The sequence below is a fragment of the Oncorhynchus gorbuscha genome, linkage group LG04 (genome assembly GCF_021184085.1).
Source record: "Oncorhynchus gorbuscha isolate QuinsamMale2020 ecotype Even-year linkage group LG04, OgorEven_v1.0, whole genome shotgun sequence".
Taxonomy (NCBI): Eukaryota; Metazoa; Chordata; class Actinopteri; order Salmoniformes; family Salmonidae; genus Oncorhynchus; species Oncorhynchus gorbuscha.
In genome coordinates, this window is record NC_060176.1 from 17727508 (window position 1) to 17751972 (window position 24465).

Sequence of the window (24465 nt, forward strand, 5' to 3'; positions counted from 1 at the left end):
TGTGTACCACCATGGAGACCAGATGGTTGTTGACAACCTGATGATAATTTATGCTCGTCATTAAAAAAATACATATGTTATGGTACCACACTGGTTTGTGAGTCTCTCTTTCACCTTCACTGAGTCGTCTGTATTATACAGCTAATTTATGAGTTAGTGAATTTGTAGGGAAGTTGAAATTCTAGGTAAACAATTCCCTTCTGTACTCCCACTTGCAAAAATGATTGTTAATGTGTTCATTGTTTAATAGTTATTTTAAAATAATGAGTAGATAGGGCACACTGTTAGGCCTACCAAAATATGCCACTCAATGATTGGTATAGGACTAGACCTTACAGTAGATTCTATTCCAATCTGTGATATTGTCCATAACTGACAGACAAAGTTACATCCATACATAGGCCTACATACATACAGGTAACTGCCAAAATAAAGGAAACACCAAACAAAGTAACCACGAGCCAGGACAGCTTCAATTCACCTTGGCATAGATTCCACAAGTATCTAGAAGTCTATTGGAGGGATGCAACACCATTCTTCCATGGGAAATTCCATAATTTGGTGTTTTGTTGATGGTGGTGGAAAATTCTGTCTCAGGCGCCACTCCAGAATCTCCTACAAGTGTTCAATTGGGTTGCGATCTGGTGACTGAGATGACCCTGGCATATGGTTTACATCGTTTTCATACTCATCAAACCATTCAGTGACCACTTGTGCTCTGTGGCAGGAGCATTGTCATCCTATGGGGGGATAGCCATGGCAGCCAAAATAATGGCCTGCCCAGCATTTTTATGCATTACCCTAAGCATGACGGGGAGTTTAAATCAGGAACCAAATCTGTGTGGAAGCACCTCCCTTCAATATACATTATATCACTAATTTACTCAAGTGTTTGCTTTAATTTTGGCAGTTACCTGTACATACATTCCCTACAGACTTGCTCTAAGTCCGTAGGTTATCAGTAACATCAGAGATGTTTAAGGATGTGACGATCATACCCTCTCTGGAATCTCGGGAAACTGAAGGCTGTCCATTTCCTCCCCATTGATAGCTGTGTGTTTGTGCTTAGGTGGTGTAACAGAAACTATCCTATATCAGTTTCATACAAGTTTTTATTAGTTTCAGTTTAGTTGTACAGACCCTCGGGTTGAAAAAACACATTATGTTTTTGTTCACCGTCGTAAAGTTTTCCTGTTGACATCGAGCTCGGGTAGATGGCTGTATAAATTGTCACACAAATGGAAATGGTGCCCAGCGAAGAGAACCAGCTCGTACCGAAAGAGGTGAGATTATCATAGCCAGTTACAGAACGGGGTTCTGGCAACAACGGGCCCTTAGTAATGATCTTTATGACAGTCAATGATACAAGCAACTTTTTAGAAGTTAGCACAGAAAAGTAGTTGGTGGCATTATCTACTGACGCTTTAAAACCGCAATGATCGAGTTGGCTAACTAACGTGAGCTTTCATCTAGCTAGTTAGCAAAGGTTGCTAGCATGCTAACCTTAGCGAGCTACTGTAGCTTTAAACCCGATTGTTTCGCTCAAAACGGCGTAGTAACGTTTAATTAGGAAACTGGTGGACAACAGTGCTAGCTACATGGGAAAAAATAAAATTGTAGAGTATTATTTCCTAGTATTTTTTTGTGGCTAGCTTTATCATAATGTCGTTAGACATTGCTTTGAGGTGCTGGTAACGTTATCTTGTAGCTGGCTAGCTTGTCAAAGCAAAGGCAAACTAGCCAGCTGGACGAGGTTGTTGATGACTAGCTACCTTGCTAGTTTCAGATCGGGTAAACAATGGAGTCCTTGTTGCTGTCAACGTTAGCAAGCCAGTTAGCGAGAGCTAGCCAGCTGGTTATATATTTTTCTAAACATCAGTCTCAAATGACTACATTTTGGTTTCATAGCTAACGTTAATTAACTATGATATATCTTATACAAACATTTTATTAGTTAGCTGTGAATATTATATGTTCAGTGTAATTTAACTAGCTAACGTTAACTAGTAATACTACAATACCCTCCTTTGCTTCATACAATTAGGTCTAACTGTTAATAGTTAACAATCTAAACGTTTTTGTGTCAGTATCTCCTTATTTACATTTCATAGGGTTGTTTTTGTATCCACAATTTCCACACGAAGATTTATTGTAGCTAATCCGGCCACTGTTTTGGCTGAGCGATCGTGCCAGGGGCTGTAGAAAAGTTCCAGGCCTGTAGTCAGTGAACTGCCTTCTTTCATTGCAATTAGAAATAATTACATTGCCATTTGACATTGTGTTAATGGATTAACCAACCTTTTGAAAATTATACTATAATCATCACACAATCCAAATCTTATATTAATAAAGAAATGTGAATCTATCTAGCTGAGAAATAACATAATTGCAGATCAAGGATAAAGACAAGGAGTGTTGAGCCACTGTTTAGGCTGGTATTAGGGCTGAGACTGGAATGTTGACCTCAGTAGGATGATACATTTCTTTAAAATTGAATTTACTCTAGTTTTAATCTGCTCTGGACAGCCTCTCTCTCAATAATCAAGTGTTCCCAGTGCTGAAGGTCCAAGCCACTGTGCTCAGCGACGCCTCGATCGGTCCTCTCTCCATCCCTAGTCATGCGGCTGAACCCATTATTTCAGCTCTATGCAGGGCTCCACATCCGAATGCTGATGACAATCTCCAACCTTACGCACATTGCTGCCTGGGCTGCTGTCACTCTGCATTTGAGCATGGCTAGAACTCATTTTTCAGTTGATGTCATGTGTAAAATAATGGAGAATCGGCTTCGTTATCCATTAACTAAGCAAGATAACTTATTTAATTTGCCTCAATTTTGAACTGGAACAGGTTAGGCGACTTGAAATAGTTTTTTTGACATAACCAAAACTCAGTTAAAATATTTTATTGTCCAACCAATGAAGGCAATAGTCAGTATTTGAATCAGTAGCTTCACATTAGTCGCTCCAGCCTGTTGCGTTGTCCAGAGGGAACTGGTTGGTTTAAACTTTGCAGAGCCACCTGCTAGCTTCTGTTAAAGCGCTTGACAGAAGTTGTGTGCAGTGGGATGAGTCAGCGGGTGGAGGGTGTTTTCGGCGTCTGGGGTAAGACTTAGTTCTCAATCTGGCATTGGGCATATGCACACCTACTGATGTATTGTTATAAAATTGTTCCAGTTTCATCAAGTACAACAAGGTCTTCAAGTCTATTTTATTCTCGAAGGTTGTGTAAGCTAGCTTCAAACGCTCATATAATTTCCTCTGTGGTGGTGGCCTTTGCATAGCTCCATTTCGGGAGCAGGCTTTCCTAGGAGATAACAGGACATTTAATACTGTGTAAGGGCTATTGTATTTACGTTCATTGTCATGTTTGTTTTTCCTTGATTTGGTAAACTTAAGTTTCAGACTTTTCATAAAATGTCCCTAGTATGGTTCTTCTTTCAGGGAAATGTTAAATGTTTGTCAGATGTGCAAATGCATGTTAATGCAATGTAATTCCCATGACAACTCACGTTAGGCCTAAATGTTCTTTTAAAAACCAAGTCCCCAAGCTGGTTACGTTTAACAATCCCTCTCTTACTTTCCCTTCATGCAATGGTCAGTTCTTGAGAAAGAACATGCATAGAAAAGTTTCAGTATCTGTTTCAGGAAGTCATTAGACCTCAGGTGCTACTGTAAAACCAGGAAGTAAAGATCCACTTTTTTTTCTCACATATTGTCATGTGGATTGAAGAACAATGTTTATCTTACAGACTCGACTGACTTGAAAAGGAGACTGAAGTTCTGCTGAAATTCAGGGTTTTCTGCCAGCCAGTTACTATAGACCAGGTTGTTCTCTCACCCTCTGAAGGCTCATCAACAGTGTTGCTGTAGGCCTACTGATGCAGGGTGTTTGTTTGCTGTAATTTGCCCTGTTGGCAGGAAGATGTTTTTCAGGGTCACCTGACTGGATCAATAATGATTTAACCGAAATTCAGACTAATAACTCTGGTTTTAGATAAGTAATAATTCTACTGTGTTTGTCACTTAGCCTAGATTCTCATATCTGTTCTGTGTAGTGCGATTGTCTGGGCTCTGTTGAACCTACGGCTGCATGTCAGCACCTTGCAACATTATCTGTGATTATAAATACCCTAATCTGATAATTCACTCGTGTGTGTGTGTGTGTGTGTGTGTGTGTGTGTGTGTGTGTGTGTGTGTGTGTGTGTGTGTGTGTGTGTGTGTGTGTGTGTGTGTGTGTGTGTGTGTGTGTGTTGACATCTGCGGCTTGTTTGTATCATCGGCCTGACAGATTTTGCCAAGATCACCAGCTTTACATAGTTACTTTAGGATGGTCACTTGTTCTGTCTGTGGTTTTAATAATACCTACAGTATATTACTGGTGGTCTTTAGAAGTGAATTGAAAGCGTGCCATTCCAAATTAGTTTGTCTGAGCCGGTGTGCTTGTGGATACATAGAGAAACTCTAGCATGTTGCGTAACTGTTTCCCTTCTCGGTAACAGCTGTTTGCACTGTTTTAATCTTTTATGTGTTTTTCACCCCTCCTCCCCATGTGTCATTAGGGTATGTTTTGGAGTTGCAGGCAGAGTATTTTCAATGAGATGAAGAAGAGGTTTTCTCAGGTAGTCCCTCCTAGTCGAGTGGAGTGACTGTGTGCAGTTTACTGTGTTCGGTTTGTTGATGACTGCATGGAGCCTCCGTTTTTTGCGGTCTTGAATGTTTAGCCAACCTACTACCAGCTGGTCACTGTGCCTAGACCATAACAAAATATTAACTAGAACAGAGGGCTGATTGAGTGAGGGCCAGTTTTGTTCACCAAAATGGCAGTAACACCAGCCCAACATGACACACAGGCTATGCATGTAGGTTAAATAAACTGACCATAGGAATGTTTGTTTAGGGGATGACTCATTTTAATCCTTTAAGAAAATACAAAAGGTTCTTGAATTAGGAAACATTTGACAAATGTCAACACACCACACACATGGATTAGAATTGTGGACAATTAAAGGTCACAATAAGCTAGAGGTCGACCGACAATGATTTTTCAATGCCAATACCGATTTATTGGAGGACAAAAACAGCCGATACCGATTAATCGGATGATTTTTATTTTATTTGTAATAATGACAATTAAAACAATACTGAATGAACACTTATTTTAACTTAATATAATACATCAATAAAATCAATTTAGCCTCAAATAAATAATGAAACATGTTCAATTTGGTTTAAATAATGTAAAAACAAAATGTTGGAGAAGAAAGTGAAAGTGCAATATGTGCCATGTAAGAAAGCTAATGTGTAAGTTCCTTGCTCAGAACATGAGAACATATGAAAGCTTGTGGTTCCTTTTAACATGCGTCTTCAATATTCCCAGGTAAGAAGTTTTAGGTTGTAGTTATTATAGGAATTATAGGACTATTTCCCTCTATACCATTTGCATTTCATTAACCTTTGACTATTGCATGTTCTTATAGGCACTTTAGTATTGCCAGTGTAACAGTATAGCTTCCGTCCCTCTCCTCGCTCCTCCCTGGGCTCGAACCAGAAGCACAACAACAACAGCCACCCTTGAAGCAGCGTTACCCATGCAGAGCAAGGGAAACAACCACAGGCTCAGAGCGAGTGACGTTTGAAACGCTATTAGCGTGCGCTAAAGAGCCAGCCATTTCGTTACACCAGCTTCATCTCGGGAGTTGATAGGCTTGAAGTCATAAACAGTGCAATGCTTGATGCACAACGAAGAGCTGCTGGCAAAACGCACAAAAGTGCTGTTTGAATGAATGTTTACTCGCCTGCTTCTGCCTACCACTGCTCAATACTTAGATGCTTGTATGCTCAGTCAGATTATACGCAACGCAGGACACGCTAGATAATATCTAGTAATATCATCAACCATGTGTAGTTAACTAGTGATTATGATTGATTGTTTTTATAAGATAAGTTTAATGCTAGCTAGCAACTTACCTTGGCTTACTGCATTCGCGTAACAGGCAGTCTCCTTGTGGAGTGTAACGAGAGAGAGGTAGGTCGTTATTGCGTTGGACTCGTTAACTATAAGGTTGCAATATTGGATCCCCCGAGCTGACAAGGTAAAAATCTGTCGTTCTGCCCCTGAACAAGGCAGTTAACCCACTGTTCCTAGGCCGTCATTGAAAATAAGAATGTGTTCTTAACTCACTTGCCTAGTTAAATAAAGGTGTAAAAAAAATATATTTAAAAAATCTGGAAATCGGCACCCAATAATACCGATTTCCGATTGTTATGAAACCTTGAAATCGGCCCTAATTAATCGGCCATTCCGATTAACCGGTCGACCTCTAGTTATGACATTCATGTGTGAGTATTAGAATGCCCTAACCACTGACTGTAGTCAAATCGCTCAGCTCCCTGAATGCATGCAAATAAGCTGCTGATAATGTTTTGTTTTAATATTTTGTCATGAAGTAGAAAACTGAATGGAGATGTGTGATCTGCGCTCAAGGTGTTTGTGTGTGTCCTGTATCCTACAGATAGAGAATGCGTCAGAGGAGCCCAGAGTGCTGTGCATAGTCCAGGACACTACCAATGCGAAGACGGTCAACGAGAGGCTCACCCTCAACCTGCCAGCCTCCACTACTCTCTCCAAACTCTTTGAGGATGTGGCCCACAAGGCGAGCTATGTGAACGGCACCTTTGACCTGGCATGGGGCAAGACCGGGGACATGGTGAGTCTGTGTCCTAAGACAACGTTATGATCCCAGGTCCCTTCATTGGATCCTGATTGGGGGGGTTTACATAGACCAAACTCCTCCAACACGTTCGTCGTTGTTTGCTCCTCCACACATGGCTACACTGTTTACTGTATGTCAGCTGTTCTACTGAGCTGTACTCAATGACCAACGGCTTGAAATGGTGCTGTTTGGATCCTCCCCATCGGGTGTAAATGGCTTTGTTTGAATGTACGCCAGTCTCTTTCCTGTCCCTGAAGTAATCTGAGGCTGGAGTTATCTCACGAGTAGGTCAGTGGATTAAGCTCTATTTCCATAGCTGGCTACTCTTCCCCCCCTCATCCTCCTCCTCCCTCCCTCTCCTCCAGCCAACATTACAAGGGTAAACACTGATGCTTCATAGCATGCTCCCCTAGCTGGTCCTAAAAGGTCCTTTTTTAACTGATCAACATGGGGAGGATTCTCGTTCTGAATTCAATGTGAACCAATTTGATTTGACAGGTTGATTATGTTGGGTTGTATTGTGGGGATCTACTGATATTTTTCTCTCAAATCCTAGTTTTATTTTGTTTACGTCTGCAATTATTTTTTCATGCTCAGACCTGCCTGTCCAAACTGAAGGGTGTTTTTTTTATTTCTGTTCTCCCCTAGGGGTCGCTGGATCCCAGCAGTGAGACGTCCCTCACTGAGTCTGGGTTCGAGCCCGGGAAGAGGAACTTCCTCCAGCTCACAGACAAGGACGGAGAACAGCCTCAGATTGCATCGGTGAGTGAGTGGGGAAGATAAAATTAAGTTAATGGTTTTAATGACTACCAGCATGCCTTGGGCATTCTCCTTGGAGGAGGGATTGCATGCAGTTTGTTCTTGGTAGACTAGTGGTACAAATAAGCTGAAGCTTAATTCTCCTTTGTGTAGGATGAGTCGGGGACAGCGGGCAGCAGTGGTCTGGATGACAGCTCCCAGGAGCGCTTCATCGGCCCGCTGCCCAGAGATGGCACGGTGGGCTGCAGCAGCGACTACAGCAGCCCCAGCTACTCCTACTCCTCCATCCTCAACAAGTCTGACACAGGTACACCCTCTGTCAACAGCATAGACTTGACCTCACTTCCTTTTACGTAACCCCCCTGACCACTCACTTAATGAAGCAGATGCAAAGCTACAGGACTGTTTTGCTAGCACAGACTGGAATATGTTCCAGGATTCTTCCGATGGCATTGAGGGGTATGCCATATCAGTCACTGGCTTCATCAACAAGTCCATTGATGACGTCGTCCCCACAGTGACTGTACGTACATACCCCCAACTAGAAGCCATTGATTACAGGCAAAACCCGCACTGAGCTAAAGGGTAGAACTGCCGCTATCAAGGAGCGGGATTATAACCCGGAAGCTTATAAGAAATCCCGCTATGCCCTCCATCGAATCATCAAAGCGTCAATTCAGGACTAAGATTAAATCATACTACACCGGCTCCGATGCTCGTCGGATGTGGCATGGCTTGCATACTATTAGACTACAAAGGGAAGCACAGCCGCGAGCTACCCAGTGACACAAGCCTACCAGATGAGCTAAATTACTTCTATGCTTGCTTCGAGGCAAGTAACACTGAAACATGCATGAGAGCATCAGCTGTTCTGGAAGACTGTGCTCACGCTCTCCGCAGCTAATGTAAGACCTTCAAACAGGTCAACATTCACAAGGCCGCAGGGCCAGACTGATTACCAGGACGTGTATTCTGAGCAGGCGCTGACAAACTGGCAAGTGCCTTCACTGACATTTTCAGCCTCTCCCTGTCTGAGTCTGTAATACCAACATGTTTCAAGCAGACCACCATAGTCCCTGTGCCCAAGAACACTAAGGTAACCTACATAAATGACTTCCGACCCTTAGCACTCACGTCTGTAGCCATGAAGTGCTTTGAAAGGTTGGTCATGGCTCACATCAACACTATTATCCCAGAAACCCTAGACCCATTCCAATTTGCATACCACCTCAGCAGATCCATAGATGGCAGATCCATAGATGCAATCTCTATTGCACTTCACACTGCCCTTCCCCAGCTAGACAAAAGGAACACATGTGAGAATGCTATTAATTGACTACAGCTCAGCATTCAATACCTTCATTCATTCACGTGCCCTCAAAGCTCATCACTAAGCTAAGGATTTGGCATGGGTCCTCAGATCCTCAAAGGGTTCTACAGCAGCACCATGGAGAGCATCCTGCCTGACTGGTTGCATCACTGCCTGGTATGGCAACTGCTTGGCCTCCTACCGGAAGGCACTACAGAGGGTAGTGCGTACGGCCCAGTATATCACTGGGGCCAAGCTTCCTGCCATCCAGGACCTCTGTACCAGGCGGTGTCAGAGGAAGGCCCTAAAAATGGTCAGACTCCAGCCACCCTAGTCATAGACTGTTCTCTCTGCTACTCCACTGCGATTGGTACCGGAGCGCCAAGTTTTGGTCCAAAATACTTCTTAACAGCTTCTACCCCCAAGCCATATGACTCCTGAATAGCTAATCAAATGGCTACCCAGACTATTTTGCATTCCCCCCACCCCCACCCTTACGCTACTGCTACTCTGTTTATCTATGCAGTCACTAACTCTACCTACATGTACATATTACCTCGACTAACCGTAGCCCCTGCACATTGACTCTGTACCAGTACCCCCTGTATATAGCCTCACTATTGTTATTTTACTTCTGCTTTTTAATTATTTGTTTTATTTCTTTACTTATCTGCATTGTTGGTTAAGGGCTTGTGAGTCAGCATCCCACTGTAAGGTCTACACCTGTTGTATTTGGTGCATGTGACAAATAAAATGTAATTTAATGTCTTTCTCCCCCTCTGCAGGATATGTGGGTTTGGTGAACCAGGCCATGACCTGCTATTTGAACAGCCTTCTACAAACTCTGTTTATGACCCCGGAGTTCAGAAATGCACTGTACAAGTAAGTACTTGTTCTCATGAAGCTCTTTGTATTGTTTTACTAAACAACTGTATTTAATGGGAATAGTGTTGTCCTAAAACTATTTTCTACTTGTCCACTGTTCCCTCCAGCTGGGAGTTTGAGGAGTCGGAGGAAGACCCGGTCACCAGCATCCCTTACCAGCTACAGAGGTTGTTTTTGCTGCTGCAGACCAGTAAGAAGAGGGCCATCGAGACCACCGACGTGACCCGCAGCTTCGGCTGGGACAGCAGCGAAGGTGGGCTGTCGCACTGCTATTTCTAGACAACCCCCACCAGGCACCCTCCTGTAACCAGGAGTGGCCCAGGCTCAACCTCTTCTGATGTTTTGATAAAGGAACTGGAAGAGTGTGGGGAAGGGGTACTGTTTGTTTTGTCACACAGTTCGCTGTGTCTTAACTGATCCGTGTGTGTTTGTCTCTTCTGTGGTGTCTGCGTATCTGTGTTTGCAGCCTGGCAGCAGCATGACGTCCAGGAGCTGTGTAGGGTCATGTTTGATGCCCTGGAGCAGAAATGGAAGCAGACAGAGCAGGTATGAAAGAACAGTGAACCCTGACACTTGTCTAAACACTAATCCAGGGAGCCAATGAGGGTCCTCCCCAAGCCCAGATCAAAGGGCCTTCTGTAGGAAGGGGAGAAAGTGCCAGTAAGGCTGAGGGTTAGCCTTTTCTGATCTCAGGAGTTTGGTATAAACCGTATACACTTAATTCACTGTGGATAGAAGCACTAGGCTTGTGCACATGAGCTCCTGCGTTTAGCTGTATTTGTAAAGAATGCTCTGCATTATCTTTGTGGTTAATCAAAGTCCCATTTTGATATTTGCTATATTTCTGTCCCCAGCAGCAGTTTTCTCCACTTACGGTACTTATTTGAACTTCTATTATTGTTTTCTTCAACTGTTTGTTTGATTTTGTCATATAACAAACGACATATTATATGCATACAAAAAACGTGATTGGGATTGCACAATAAAGTTAGATTTATTTCTGTGGTCCCCAATGTTTTTTTTTTTTTTTTTTGGGGGGGGGGGGGGGGGGTGTTGACATACACTGAGTGTACAGAATATTAAGAATGCCTTCCTAGTATTGAGTTGCATCCACTTTTACCCTCAGAACAGCCTCAATTCATCGGGTCATGGACTCTACAAGTTGTCAAACTCGTTCCACAGGGATGCTGGCCCATGTTGACTCTAATGCTTCTCACAGTTGTCAAGTTGGCTGACTGTCCTTTGGGTGGTGGACCATTCTTGATATACATGAGAAACTGTTGTGTGAAAAAAACCCAGCAGCATTGCAGTTCTTGACAAATCTGTGCACCTAGTACCATACCTCATTCAACGGCGCTTACATTTATTGTCTTGCCTATACACCCTCTGTGCACACACAGTCCATGTCTCAAAGCTTAAAAGTCCTTCTTTTACCGGTCTCCTCCCTTTCATCTACACTGATTTTGAAGAAGTGGATTTCACAAGTGACATCAATAAGGGATCATAGCTTTCACCTGGTCAGGGAAAGAGCAGATGTTTTTAATGTTTTGTACATTCAGGGTAGAAACATTCCAGATATACAGACATGAAAATGTTTTCTACTTTTAAATCATTAGCCAACTTTTTACATTTTATTTGAAGTTATTGTTGCTGTGGTAGTTCCACTCAACAGTGGCGGAATATAAAAAAGGGTTCTTACCTGATATACTCTTACATTTAAAAATGTGATTATTTGAGTCTCTGGCACAGGTATTATGCTGGTGGGCATCTCTAACAAAATAAACAAATGGATAAGTATGTGAGGACCGAATCAGTGATAATTCTGTGGACCTTACCAGACCAAGTTCAATTAATACAATTCATTTTTACACACACAGCCAGCCTAGCTCCTTAAAATGCTGGACCCCCAGATGAGTACGAGTGCCGGTACAGTTAAAATAAAATTCTAACAAGCTCGTTTCAGCTGGTCTGTGGCTTGTTCTTTAGAATCAAAAGTTTTTAATTCCTAAATTATTGTTTAGATGTTTGTGGCTGCTGGTGAACCATGATGAGCACACATAATCAGTGACACTGAACTAGCTTACCTGCCAGACTCTTCAGGGTGTCAATATCAAGCCATTTTGAGGTCTAGCTAAGAATGACATTTTGGGGTTTATTTTTGTTAAACATAATCTCACAGGTCCGGTACCTATCACCTTTTGGTGTAACCTCTGAGTTTCCCACTTCGACACTAAAACAAGGGAACCTTGCAAGCGTTACTCTGGAATATAAGATGAATTCTGTTTTTCTAAGATGCAGAGAGTGTTTGTCAAAGCCATTTAGTAATATTGAATAATTCTGCAATAAGGATCTCTTCTAAGGCTTTGTTCTTTTGGGAAACCAATTGAGAAGAGTCATCCGCGTACAAAAACAATTTACAAGAGCAGGCTGATTTCACATTGTTAATGTACAGTAGGAAGAGCAGTGGACCAAGGACGCTCCCCTGTGGGACCCCACAGCTAATCTCCAGTTTACCATTAACATCCAACACTTGGACCAATTGGTCTCTGACTGCATAAGTCCCCATTTAACAGGTAATGGGCCTGCTGTTGCAGTCACATATTTAGTGAAATGTGTTGACTCTTGGAGAGGAGCCAGGTCATTGTCTTTGGGGAGTTTACGTTAGTATTGTGCTGGCATGGAGTTGAGGTTGTGTGAGTAGTATGTACTGTGTGAGCAGTGAAGAGCATGTTTCAGAGTTCTGAGAGATACATGTGAGTGTTGTGACTGCTCGGGCCTGACTCCCTGGTGTTGTGTCCCCCCTCAGGCTGACCTGATTAACCAGCTGTACCAGGGGAAGCTGAAGGACTATGTGCGCTGTCTGGAGTGTGGCTATGAGAGCTGGAGGATCGACACCTACCTGGACATCCCTCTGGTCATCAGACCCTTTGGGGCCAGCCAGGCTTATGGCAGCGTGGTGCGTGTCTCTCTGCCACCATCTCTTATGTCTCTACCCTTCTTCATGACTATAGAAGTATTAATCCAAGTGTGTGAAGAGATCAAAGCTATGATGGTCATTTGTGTTCACCACGCAGACACGGAAGTCCAGACCCTGCTGTATGCTCCTGCATTTTCCTGAGACTTTTAATAGTAAGACAGTGTAATGCGACGTAGATGTGGTTAGAGTTGTTACTGATACAGTGCCTTTGTGACTCACTGAAACAGGAGGAGGCTCTGCAGGCCTTCGTCCAGCCAGAGACTCTGGATGGGGCCAACCAGTATTTTTGTGAGCGTTGCAAGAAAAAATGTGATGCCCGTAAGGTGAGTATACAGACTAGTGATCTTGTTGATGTTAAGACCACACTTCCCTTTGGGTCATGGGAGAACTGATTGGGGAGGATGTTGAGTGATGGTCGTCACTGGTCTGGCCATTTGTGTTCTGACCCATGCGCTTTGCCCTCCCTCCACAGGGACTTAGGTTTCTGCACTTTCCCTACCTGTTGACTTTGCAGCTGAAGCGTTTTGACTTTGACTACACCACTATGCACCGCATCAAACTCAACGACCGCATGTCCTTCCCTGAGGAGCTGGACATGGGTCCTTTCATTGATGTGGAGGATGAGGTGAGACACACCAGCCCAGTGTGGCCTCCTATGTGTTTTATAGTCTAGATAGAATAATGATATCAGGCCCGGGGTGGAATAGTGCCAGGCGTTCAGGTCCACTCAAATTAGATTTTCGATTATGTTTCATGTATTAGTCATTTCAATGTCATCATTAATTCATGAGTGTAACTGATACCTAAACTCTGTCTGCTTTCTCTCTCTTTCCATCCCGCTCTTTGTTTTTGATCAATGCCCGCTCTCATAGAAATCTCCTCAAACGGAGAGCTGCACTGACAGCGGGGCAGAGAATGAAGGCAGTTGCCACAGTGACCAGATGTGCAACGACTTCTCGGCAGACGACGGTGTTGATGAGGGAATCTGCCTGGACAGCGCCAGCAGTACTGAGAGGGTCCTGAAGCCAAAGGTACCCAGCCTCAACACTGTATGTAATACCACACAAACCGTCCTTACATTCTAGCACCCGTACTCCCTGTGTTTTATAGCCCATCCTGGTCTGTTTGCATGTACTGCAATCTGCTGTCATTAGATTTAATTGTTAGCTAATTGTCTCTCCTGCCCCTGTCTCGTCTCCAGAGTTCATTGACCTTTGAGCTGTTCTCGGTCATGGTCCATTCGGGCAGCGCTGCAGGTGGCCACTACTATGCCTGCATTAAGTCCTTCAGCGATGGCCAGTGGTACAGTTTCAACGACCAGCACGTCAGCAAGGTTATTCTCAGTCTTCAAATAACTTATGTTTACTATGCATGTAATACTAGACAAAACAACTCGACCTACGCTTTAAATAGACTTAAGAAATTGATGCCTGTTATTGTAATATTCTATTGACATTTGTCAGAAACACAATGGTGGTTGTCCTGTGTGTGTGTCCTTCTATAGATCACCCAGGAAGACATCAGGAAAACATATGGAGGGTCCTCGGGGAGCAGAGGCTATTACTCCAGTGCCTTTGCCAGGTCAGTGGAGCTCCTGTCTCTGTCAATCTCTGGATTGATCTGAAATCAATATTTCCCCGAACACATCTCACTCCCACGCCTGGCTCTCCCCTCTTACAATCTCATTGTATGTACCTACTAATGCATGCCTACATGGCCAGAACATTACCAGTATCTGTTCACTTCACACACTAGAGGAAGCTTAATAGGGATGAACCGGGGCTACATTTTATTGAAGTCTCCCTGGGAGAAAAACAAGAGGGTGGTTATTCAGGCTAGGACAAAGCCCTGTTGATAACTGAGCTTTTACGTAATGCACTGTTCTTTCATGTGTTTGGAAAGGAAGATGGAACTCTATTTGGCTACTCATTTTCCTTTTCTCCATTTGCATTTAATAAGATGTTTTTCTGTTCCAACAGCTCTACAAATGCGTATATGCTGATTTATAGGTTGAAAGACCCCACAAGGAATGCAAGTAAGGGAAACCTATTAATCAAGTCTAGTTCCATTATCAAGTTTGCTTTTTAAATGTCTAAAATGACTGTTAAACTGTATTAAGTTACATATGTGGGTATAACAATCCTAGTAGGTTCTACTTTCCAAGTCTCTCTCAATGACTTGGACCCCCAGTTAGTTATGGTGATCTCTTGACTGATGGGCCGTGTTGTTACCACTGCAGAGTATCTGGATTGTGAGGACTTCCCTGAGCACATAAAGCATCTGGTCCAGAGGGAGAAGGAGTCTGAGGAGCAGGAGAAAAGACAGAGGGAGATCGAGCGCAATACCTGCAAGGTACATCCTCCTGTGGACTTTTCCATGGGCAACGGTGTCGGTCATTTGACTGAATGTTCTGTTGGTTTTCACAGGGGTTGTAATTGTTGTTAATTGCTCTGTATTTCTCTGTCAGATCAAGCTGTTCTGCATGCATCCGGTGAAGATGATGACTATGATGGAGAACAAGCTGGAAGTGCACAAGGACAAGACGCTCAGAGAGGCAACAGAGATGGCCTACAAGGTACGTCAGAGTGGAAGCTAGACGCGGAGGAAAGCATTGAAAGCTAATCTCACTCAGCAGCTGCAGTGCATACCAGCCAGAGGTCGGTGTCAGAATAGAGAGTGGTCCAAGGATAGACATGGTTCTAAGATTAAAATGGGGGTCGCAATGGCCAAGAGAAGCCTCAAAACATTCTCTTATGTGTCTATTAGCAATTGGATGCGTGTGTGTGTCTTTGGCCACCCATTCTGCCCCCTAGCTCATGGAACTGGATGGGGTGGTCCCGCTGGACTGCTGTCGCCTGGTCAAGTACGATGAGTTCCATGAGTACCTGGAGCGTTCGTACGAGGGCGAGGACGACACCCCCATGGGGCTGCTGCTGGGCGGGGTCAAGTCGTCCTACATGTTTGACCTTCTGCTGGAGACCCGCAGAGCTGAACAAGTCTTCCAGCCATACAAACCTGGAGGTCAGTAAAACACATTCAAGACTTAAAATATAATACTATAACTAGCAACTCTTTTAGCCTTTTCAGAAGTGAGTTGTGTGTGTGTGTGTGTGTCTCTGTAGAGGTGATGGTGAAGGTTCACGTGGTGGATCTGAAGACGGACACTATCGCCCCTCCCGTCAGCATCAGGGCCTATCTAAACCAGTCAATCACTGAGTTCAAGCAGCTCATTGCACAGGTAAGTTAGTTCAGACACTCCTCTTTAATTCTTCATTTATATCTAATACAGTCTAATCCAGCCTGATAGCCTATACTTGTAAAACCATAAAATCTGCCCGTATTTGTTTTGGGATCTGTGGTGAATTATCTCTCCGGTGTGTGTATTGTATTGTTGAAAGGCCACAGAGCTCTCAGCCGAAACCATGCGTGTCGTCCTGGAGCGCTGCTATAATGACCTTCGGCTTCTCTACGTGCCCAACAAGACACTGAAAGCAGAGGGTTTCTTCAGGAGCAACAAGGTCGCACTCCACTTTATTATTGTCCTTTCCAGCTTGGGTCTGCTGTGTTTAATGTTGTGTATCTGTAAACATTTTTCAGCAGTGCTTTGATCTCTGATGTAACAGAAATCTAATTTGTCCATTCTCTGGTTTCTCTTAGGTTTTTGTGGAAAGCTCTGAATCCCCAGATCACCAGGTCACCTTCACTGATTCCCTCTTGTGGAAACTGCTGGATCGCCATGGGAACACAATCCGCCTGTTTGTCTCGCTGCCTGTGCAATCCCCCGGCACCAACCGAACTATTTGCCAAAAAGTTGGTGGCGAAACTGAGTTCTCTGAGGGGTCAAAGGGCAACAGGAATTCCGTAGAGGCCATCCTGGAGGAGAGCACAGAGAAGCTGAAGAACCTGTCCCTCCAGCAGCAGCAGTGCTCCAGCACCAGTGACAGCCAGAAGACCTCAGACACCAGTGACTTCGAGCACATCGAGACCCCCTCACCCTCTCAGGAACCAGACTCCTCCTCCATATCTGCTGTTGTTGCAGTCGACAACCGAGAGCTGGAGAACCGGATCCGGGCGGCCGGCGGCGGGGTGGCCTACTCTGACCCAGAAACCCAGTTCCCTGGGGAGGAGCGCTCAGACTCTGAGGTGAACAACGACCGCAGCACGAGCTCAGTGGACAGTGACATCCTGAGCTCCAGCCACAGCAGTGACACGCTGTGCAACGCCGACAGCGGCCCCATTCAGCTGGCCAACGGCCTGGACTCACACAGCATCACCAGCAGCCGCCGCTCCAAGGCCAACGAGGGCAAGAAAGAGACGTGGGACACAGCCGAGGAGGACAGTGGCACGGACAGCGAGTATGACGAGAACGGGAAGAGCAAGGCAGAATCCTATTACCTCTACTTCAGAGCAGAACCATATGCACAGGAGGACGGCTCTGGGGAAGGAGGCCAGAAATGTACGTCTTCTCTCTGTATGATGATGATTCTGTACTCAGCAGTGATTTTGATTGCACAAAGTGTTTCTCAACCTTTTCTGTAATGGGGCTCGGGAAACTATGGTCTCCCTCCCCTAACCCATTCATATCTCTAATGGAAATGTATAATTCCCTTTGGTAGACATGTTATCTGAGTTTACTGATGGACATATATGAAGAGTTTGTCTACAATGTGAGTTTTTGATATTGTACTATATTTAATCTTTGGACAAATGGGGTTACTGGTTTTTACACAATTCATTAATCAAGTCCTGTAAATACATGTTCAAATGATCAAATCTTAATATTTGTTGGTATATATAATGTGTGTAGGAGATATCTCTATCTAAAGAAATCCACTCAGTCCTAGATTATAAGCAAATCCAATGAAGGTCAATGGAGAGTGAGGCCTGCTACAACATTCAATCAATCAATCAAATGTATTTATTAAGCCCTTCTTACATCAGCTGATGTCACAAAGTGCTGTACAGAAACCCAGCCTAAAACCCCAAACAGCAAGCAATGCAGGTGTAGAAGCACAGTGGCTAGGAAAAACTCCCTAGAAAGGCCAAACCTAGGAAGAAACCTAGAGAGGAACCAGGCTATGTGGGGTGGCCAGTCCTCTTCTGGCTGTGCCGGGTGGAGATTATAACAGAACATGGCCAAGATGTTCAAATGTTCATAGATGACCAGCAGAATCAAATAATAATAATAATCACAGTAGTTGTCGAGGGTGCAACAGGTCAGCACCTCAGGAGTAAATGACAGTTGGCTTTTCATAGCCGATCATTCAGAGTATCTCTACCGCTCCTGCTGTCTCTAGAGAGTTGAAAACAGCAGGTCTGGGACAGGTAGTACGTCCGGTGAACAGGTCAGGGTTCCATAGCAGCAGGCAGAACAGTTGAACTGGCTCAGCAGCACGGCCAGGTGGACTGGGGACAGCAAGAAATCATCAGGCCAGATAGTCCTCAGGCATGGTCCTAGGGCTCAGGTCCTCCGAAAGAGAGAATTAGAGAGAGCATACTTATATTCACACAGGATAGAACAGGAGAAAAACTCCAGATATAACAGACTGACCACAGCCCCCCCGACACAAACTACTGCAGCATAAATATTGGAGGCTGAGAAAGGAGGGGTCGGGAGACAAATCAAATTTTATTTGTCACATACACATGGTTAGCAGATGTTAATGCGAGTGTAGCGAAATGCTTGTGCTTCTAGTTCCGACAATGCAGTAATAACCAACGAGTAATCTAGCTAACAATTCCAAAACTACTACCTTATACACAAGTGTAAAGGGATAAATAATATGTACATAAAGATGTATGAATGAGTGATGGTACAGAGCGGCATAGGCAAGATGCAGTTGATGGTATCGAGTACAGTATATACATATGAGATGAGTATGTAAACAAAGTGGCATAGTTTAGTGGCTAGTGATACATGTATTACATAAAGATGCAGTAGATGATATAGAGTACAGTATATATGTATACATATGAGATAAATAATGTAGGGTATGTAAACATTATATTAAGTAGCATTGTTTAAAGTGGCTAGTGATCTATTTTACATCAATTCCCATTATTAAAGTGGCTGGAGTTGAGTCAGTGTGTTGCAGCAGCCACTCAATGTTAGTGGTGGCTGTTTTAACAGTCTGATGGCCTTGAGATAGAAGCTGTTTTTCAGTCTCTCGGTCCCAGCTTTGATGCACCTGTACTGACCTCGCCTGCTGGACGATAGCGGGGTGAACAGGCAGTGGCTCGGGTGGTTGTTGTCCTTGATGATCTTTATGGCCTTCCTGTGACATCGGGTGGTGTAGGTGTCCTGGAGGGAAGGTAGTTTGCCCCCGGTGATGCGTTGTGCAGACCTCACTCCCTCTGGAGAGCCTTACGGTTGTGGGCGGAACTGTGGCCTCGTCCGACGATACCCCCGGACAGGGCCAAACGGGCAGGATATAACCCGACCCACTTTGCCAAAGCACAGCCCACACACCACTAGAGGGATATCTTCAACCACCAACTTACCATCCTGAGACAAGGCCGAGTATAGCCCACAAAGACCCGGACAGGAAGATCACGTCAGTGACTCAACCCACTCAAGTTACGCACCCCTCTCTCTTTCTCTTACAATCTCACATGTGTACACACCACAGACATTCACACGCTTGGACACCCATGCGCCCGCTCAAACAGCTGGTGGGAAAGTCCAACTGTTCTAAATGTATTTACAAATGCAGGTCTTTGAAGCTAATCTTGTTTAGTCTGATGTCCTAACTGCTTTATTTGAAAGTTTAGTTTGTGGGAACTGTAAAATTGTTATTTTGTAAATAAGTGTGGGTCGTTCATATGAATTTAACTTTTTTTTACAGCACCATTTTGATTTGAAGGACACCTTCCATACATGTTTGTCCATGGTAAAAGAGGTCAGAAAGTGCTCAAAGATTACACAGTTTCCGTACCCCACCCTACCATGAGACATCCATGCACACCTGCATGTGTGTATGTCTGTGGTATGTGTCCCCCCCTGCTTGTGAGAGAGAGGGAGAATGTTGTAGCAGGCCTCACTCTCCATTGACTTACATTGGATTGGCTTGCGCTGTAAAATAAGATTTGAAGTTTAAGATCTGAGAGCGGGAGAACGCTGTACAATGACTCTCCAATCTCCATTAAATCAGCGTGCATTGTATATACTCTAGGTGGTGGGTGTTGACAACAAAGAAACAGCAACACTTGTCCAAAGAATAAATATAGTTTGATACAGAAACGGCTGTAGTTCACAAACAAAATTGAGTTGAGTCATGAATCATGTATTTCTGCTTAAATATCAATACTATATGCTTTTAAACATTTTAATTTTGAAGTGTATTTCAAAATGCATATGCTGAAGTCATTTTTTAAGGTTTTTATTTCATTTAAATGATTAAATGTGAATGGGTTCATTTAAGATAAGCACTCACGTCAGTTATCTGACAGACCGGTGAGCAACACCTTGGGGGTTAAGAAACACTGGTTTAGATGCTCTTAGAACAAAATCCACATGTAGTATTTAATTACTGTTTTATGATTAGTTTGTTCCAACTAATTGAAACGTATGTTTTGGTGCTGTTTGCCTGTCAGGTGTACTGGTCCACGTGGATAAGAGGATAACTCTGTCAGCATTCAAACAGAACCTGGAACCTTTCGTGGGGGTCACCTCTACCCAGTTCAAAGTGTTCCGCGTCTACGCCAACAACCAGGAGTTTGAGAGTGTACGGCTCAACGAGACCCTCTCCTCCTTCTCTGACGACAACAAGGTCCGTAGCGTCTCACTATCTGCCCCTTTCAAAACATCATGACTCTTCTCAAAAGATAATGGTGTGTGTGTTTGTAAAAAAAGATTATATATATATATAGCTATCTATAAACATATCTATATATAGATATGTAGATATATGTATATATCTGATCCATGACGCTTCTCTTGGTCTTCTTACAGGTAACCATTCGATTAGGCAGAGCACTGAAGAAGGGCGAGTATCGGGTGAAAGTGTACCAGCTACTAGTGAATGATGCAGAGGTAAGGACCGGGATGTGCTGATGTTTCTTCAGACACAGAAGTGATTTTATTCGGTGTTGTGCAATTTCCTCACTTAACAGCAGCCTGTAGGTGTGTCACTGATGGATTTGTCACCAGGGTGTATTATGTGACAGTTGTATATGTCATTGTGTTTCATGCTTAAGTGTGTTTGTGTCTCTCCTCCCCAGCCCTGTAAGTTCCTCGTAGACACAGTGTTTGCTAAGGGCATGACTGTGAAACAGTCCAAAGAGGAGCTAATGCCTCAGCTGAAAGACCAATGCAAGCTGGACCTCAACATCGACAAGTGGGTTCCACCTTACACACTTAAAAACATGTACAGTCAAGTAACTCTAATCTGCATATCTAAGATGATCTATGTACACAATCTAATGCACATGAATGTATGGGCACACATCCAACCATACATCAAATATTATACACTTCAATCCCTTCCCTACATATTTTCTTATGAAAGCATTTGTTGGCACCGACTACTTGACTGTAAAAGGTTCCACAGTTGTCTTTGTGGTGATACAATCAGAATGTCAAAGTCTATAGTAATTTACCAGGCGTAAGTGCCTTGCTCAAAGGCACATCAACAGATTTTTCACCTAGTCAGCGCGGGGATTCAAACCAGTGACCTTTCGGTTACTGGCCAAATGCTCTTAACCATTAGGCTACCTGCTGCAGATCCTCTCACTTCAAAATATCATGGTCACCTTTGTTCTCTTATGGATGGGTACTGTGAGTGACCTTTTAAAGCACTGACTCACAGCTGATGCTTATTGCTAGAAGTGTTGTTGAATCCTAATTGTGTGTGGGGTCAGGTTCCGTCTCAGGAAGAAGACGTGGAAGAACCCAGGGACAGTGTTTCTGGACTACCACGTCTACGAGGAGGACATCAACATCTCCAGTAACTGGGAGGTCTTTCTGGAGGTTCTAGATGGTAATACTGGTTTGCTATTGTTTCGACTACTCTCTTCAGAGCAATTTGTAAATTGCCTCATGGTCATCATAGCCTGGATAGAGACAAACTTACACTCAAATATAGCACTGCTTTTATATCAAACGCCTATATTAGGTCACGTAAAAATGGTTTTAGAGGAAGATTTAACATAATTACTTTGGTAAAAGGGGGGAAAAAAACCTGTAGAGCTGAATTGTCTCTCCTCTGAATGAGTATCACTTGTGAGAGAGCGAAAGAGAGGCAGACGGAGACAGTGGGTGTGTGTGCTCAGCCAGCCCCAACCCTCCTCTCCTGCCCCTTTCCAGGACCGGAGAAGATGAAGTCCATGTCCCAGCTGGCTGTGCTCACCCGCCGCTGGACCCCCGCCCAGATGAAGCTGGAGCCCTTCCAGGAAGTGGTTCTGGAGAGCAGCAGTGTGGAGGAACTCAAGGAAAAGGTGTGTGTGTGTATTCACATACTGAATGTCGGTGCCAGGCCTTGTCCATGTCTGAGGCCACAGACACGCTGGCTTGCAAGGCAGCACTGGGATTGTCTTACCCACTAAGTGCTGCTCCCAGCAACATCACTGGGTCTGATGCACCACTTGGGAGTAGTGAGATGCACTGTAACTTTTCACATCACAGTATATAACATCAGCCTCTAGACCTTGAGATGCATAAGTAGATGTTGCAAGGTAAATTATAGGGCATGCTAAATTAATATTAAAAGGCCATTTGTGACATCAATTCTCTCTCTCCAGCTCAGTGAAATAAGTGGTATTCCTCTTGAAAACCTGGAGTTTGCCAAGGTAGGTAAACCGTTTTTGACACTAAGGATTTATTTTTTGCTCTTGCATTGATTCACTCCACTTAATTTCCTGAAATGTTTCCCAGTTTACTGACTGGCGTCCTGATTGTCTCCTGCAGGGGCGTGGAACATTTCCTTGTGATATCTCGGTTTTGGAGATCCATCAGGATCTGGACTGGAACCCTAAAGTGTCCACTCTGAATGTGTGGCCTCTGTACATCTGTGATGATGGTGCTGTGGTCTTCTACAGGTAAACCCCTCATGTTCAGGGAAAACTGCAGATATTTGGTTCAATATAGGTATATTCTGCAGAAAGTCTCACAGCTTGTGCTCTGGTGTTTCAGGGACAGCACAGAGGAGCCTATGGAACAGTCGGAAGATGAACGCAATGAGCTGATGAAGAAGGAGAGCAGCCGGCTGCTGAAGACTGGCCACCGGGTCAGTTACTCACCTCGTAAGGAGAAGGCCCTTAAGATCTACCTGGATGGGGGCCCGGTCAAGGACCCGGGGCAGGACTGAGGCCCGTCCCAGTTAGCTGGCTGGCCTGCCTGCCTGCCGCAGTGTAGCTTGGCCCGGCCAGGGGACCCTGTCTGGCGTGGGGCCCCACGTTGACTCGACGACGTCACCAGAGCGGTGCGTTTCACACGCCCTCTTTCATCCTCCCATCTGAGCTCTAGGGGAAAGAGTGGCTCAGAAATCATATTGTGCACTATAGTTTATTGTACTGTGAAGTTTAAAGGGAAGTGCAAAAGCTATTCAATTTTTGTTTTTAAATACCATACCGACAAATCAATTTAATGGAAATGTTCCAGACATGGGTGCACGATCAGAGTAGAGCTGTGTAGCCAGAGGGAAAGAAATGTCTTTCTGTTTCCTCTCTTCTCTGCGACACTTTATTTCTCCTCATCTCCCTCTAGCACTTGGTTTCTCGCTCTCCCCCTCTGTTATGCAGACTAGCAAGAGACTACCTGACCCATCTGTGAACATGTACCTGGTTCAAATTCTCCACATTTGAAATTGTATCAGGCTAGAGCGATGCTCGTCCCACCCACCCACTTTAGAGACTGTGAGTATAAAGCCAAGAGTATCTACAACAACAAACTCACTTTCAGTTTTCTTCCAGTTTCTTTGTCTTCTTTAATCCAAACTGCAGTTTATCGTCTTTGGCAAATTGATACGTTCACACTCAACATTTGAATGACCTCTGTATCTCTGATTCTATAAAGTGGTCATTTTTTAAATTTGCTGACGTTTATGCTGTTTTCCCAGAATGCCACAGTGTGCATCACTGTGGAAACTCCTCTTACTGTTGCTCCACCCACTTCTCTTTATAGGAGCACTGCCTCTGCCATTTCCTCCTGATTCACTGATATGTGTTAGTCTTCCAATTACCAAGGAAATGGCAACTAGACCACCAAGTAGACTACGTTAAGGCGCTCATCATTTTGTTCAATGTAAATTATTTTGATGTTATTGTGAGCGACCTCTGGCACACATTAAAAACATTTTGTCTGTATTTAACCTTATGTTAATTTAGAAACATGTTTATTTCCTCTGTCGTTTTTATTTCTGCACGATGTGAATGGTGTGCGTGTCTGTCGAGGCCACGTGCATGCTGATTGCTTGAGGGGCGGGAGCCCTCAGTGGTTTTGGGAGTTGGTTGGGGGCAATATATACCTGCTGCTGCTTCTCATAGACTGAGACCAGAGGGCATAGACCCTACTGGACCAGCTGACTGGGTCTCCACACTGCAGGGCCCAGCAGAGCTCCTCTGGGCTTCTAATGCTGCCTGCCACAAGCTGTTCACAGTAGAAATGCCAATAAAATAATTTGTTTCTTTGTTTTGAGGTTTAAATCTTGTGTGAACATAGTTAAGGTGATTTTAGAATGAAATTAAAATGTTTTTTTTTCATAACTGCAGTATTCTGTTATTGTAAATTAAGTATTTTGATTCCCCACTTTACCAATGCTGCATTTATATGTATTGAACATGGTATACATATAAGAATATTTACATCTCAAGAATAGACCGCTA

General features: G+C 43.9%; 1 protein-coding gene across 8 annotated transcripts; it reads left to right on the forward strand.

Moving 5' to 3' along the window:
* The first annotated feature begins 1006 nt into the window (after positions 1-1006).
* usp47 (ubiquitin specific peptidase 47) lies at positions 1007-24345 on the forward strand. 8 transcript variants are annotated; one of them, XM_046346039.1, is made up of 30 exons: positions 1007-1283; positions 4562-4621; positions 6515-6709; positions 7364-7477; positions 7628-7781; positions 9569-9665; positions 9776-9921; positions 10135-10214; positions 10523-10543; positions 12475-12624; positions 12873-12968; positions 13118-13270; positions 13518-13694; positions 13847-13978; positions 14150-14226; positions 14625-14680; positions 14885-14997; positions 15113-15220; positions 15459-15666; positions 15768-15883; positions 16044-16163; positions 16303-17101; positions 20239-20414; positions 20597-20677; positions 20866-20981; positions 21505-21623; positions 21950-22080; positions 22384-22431; positions 22550-22680; positions 22775-24345. In XM_046346039.1, exons 1-30 carry the CDS (start codon positions 1239-1241, stop codon positions 22947-22949), a joined length of 4194 nt encoding a protein of 1397 aa, XP_046201995.1. In that variant the 5' UTR covers positions 1007-1238; the 3' UTR covers positions 22950-24345. The 8 variants fall into 8 exon arrangements, with proteins under 8 accessions (XP_046201995.1, XP_046201998.1, XP_046201996.1 ...); XM_046346042.1 differs by having other exon boundaries at positions 13518-13676; XM_046346040.1 differs by having other exon boundaries at positions 10526-10543.
* The last annotated feature ends 120 nt before the right edge of the window (positions 24346-24465 follow it).

Coding starts and splice junctions, on each gene's coding strand:
- usp47 (XM_046346039.1), top strand. CDS start 1,239: ATGGAAATGGTGCCCAGCGAAGAGAACCAGCTCGTACCGAAAGAG. Junction 9,922..10,134: donor CGGCTGGGACAGCAGCGAAG/GTGGGCTGTCGC, acceptor CTGTGTTTGCAG/CCTGGCAGCAGCATGACGTC. Junction 22,081..22,383: donor TGGAGGAACTCAAGGAAAAG/GTGTGTGTGTGT, acceptor CTCTCTCTCCAG/CTCAGTGAAATAAGTGGTAT.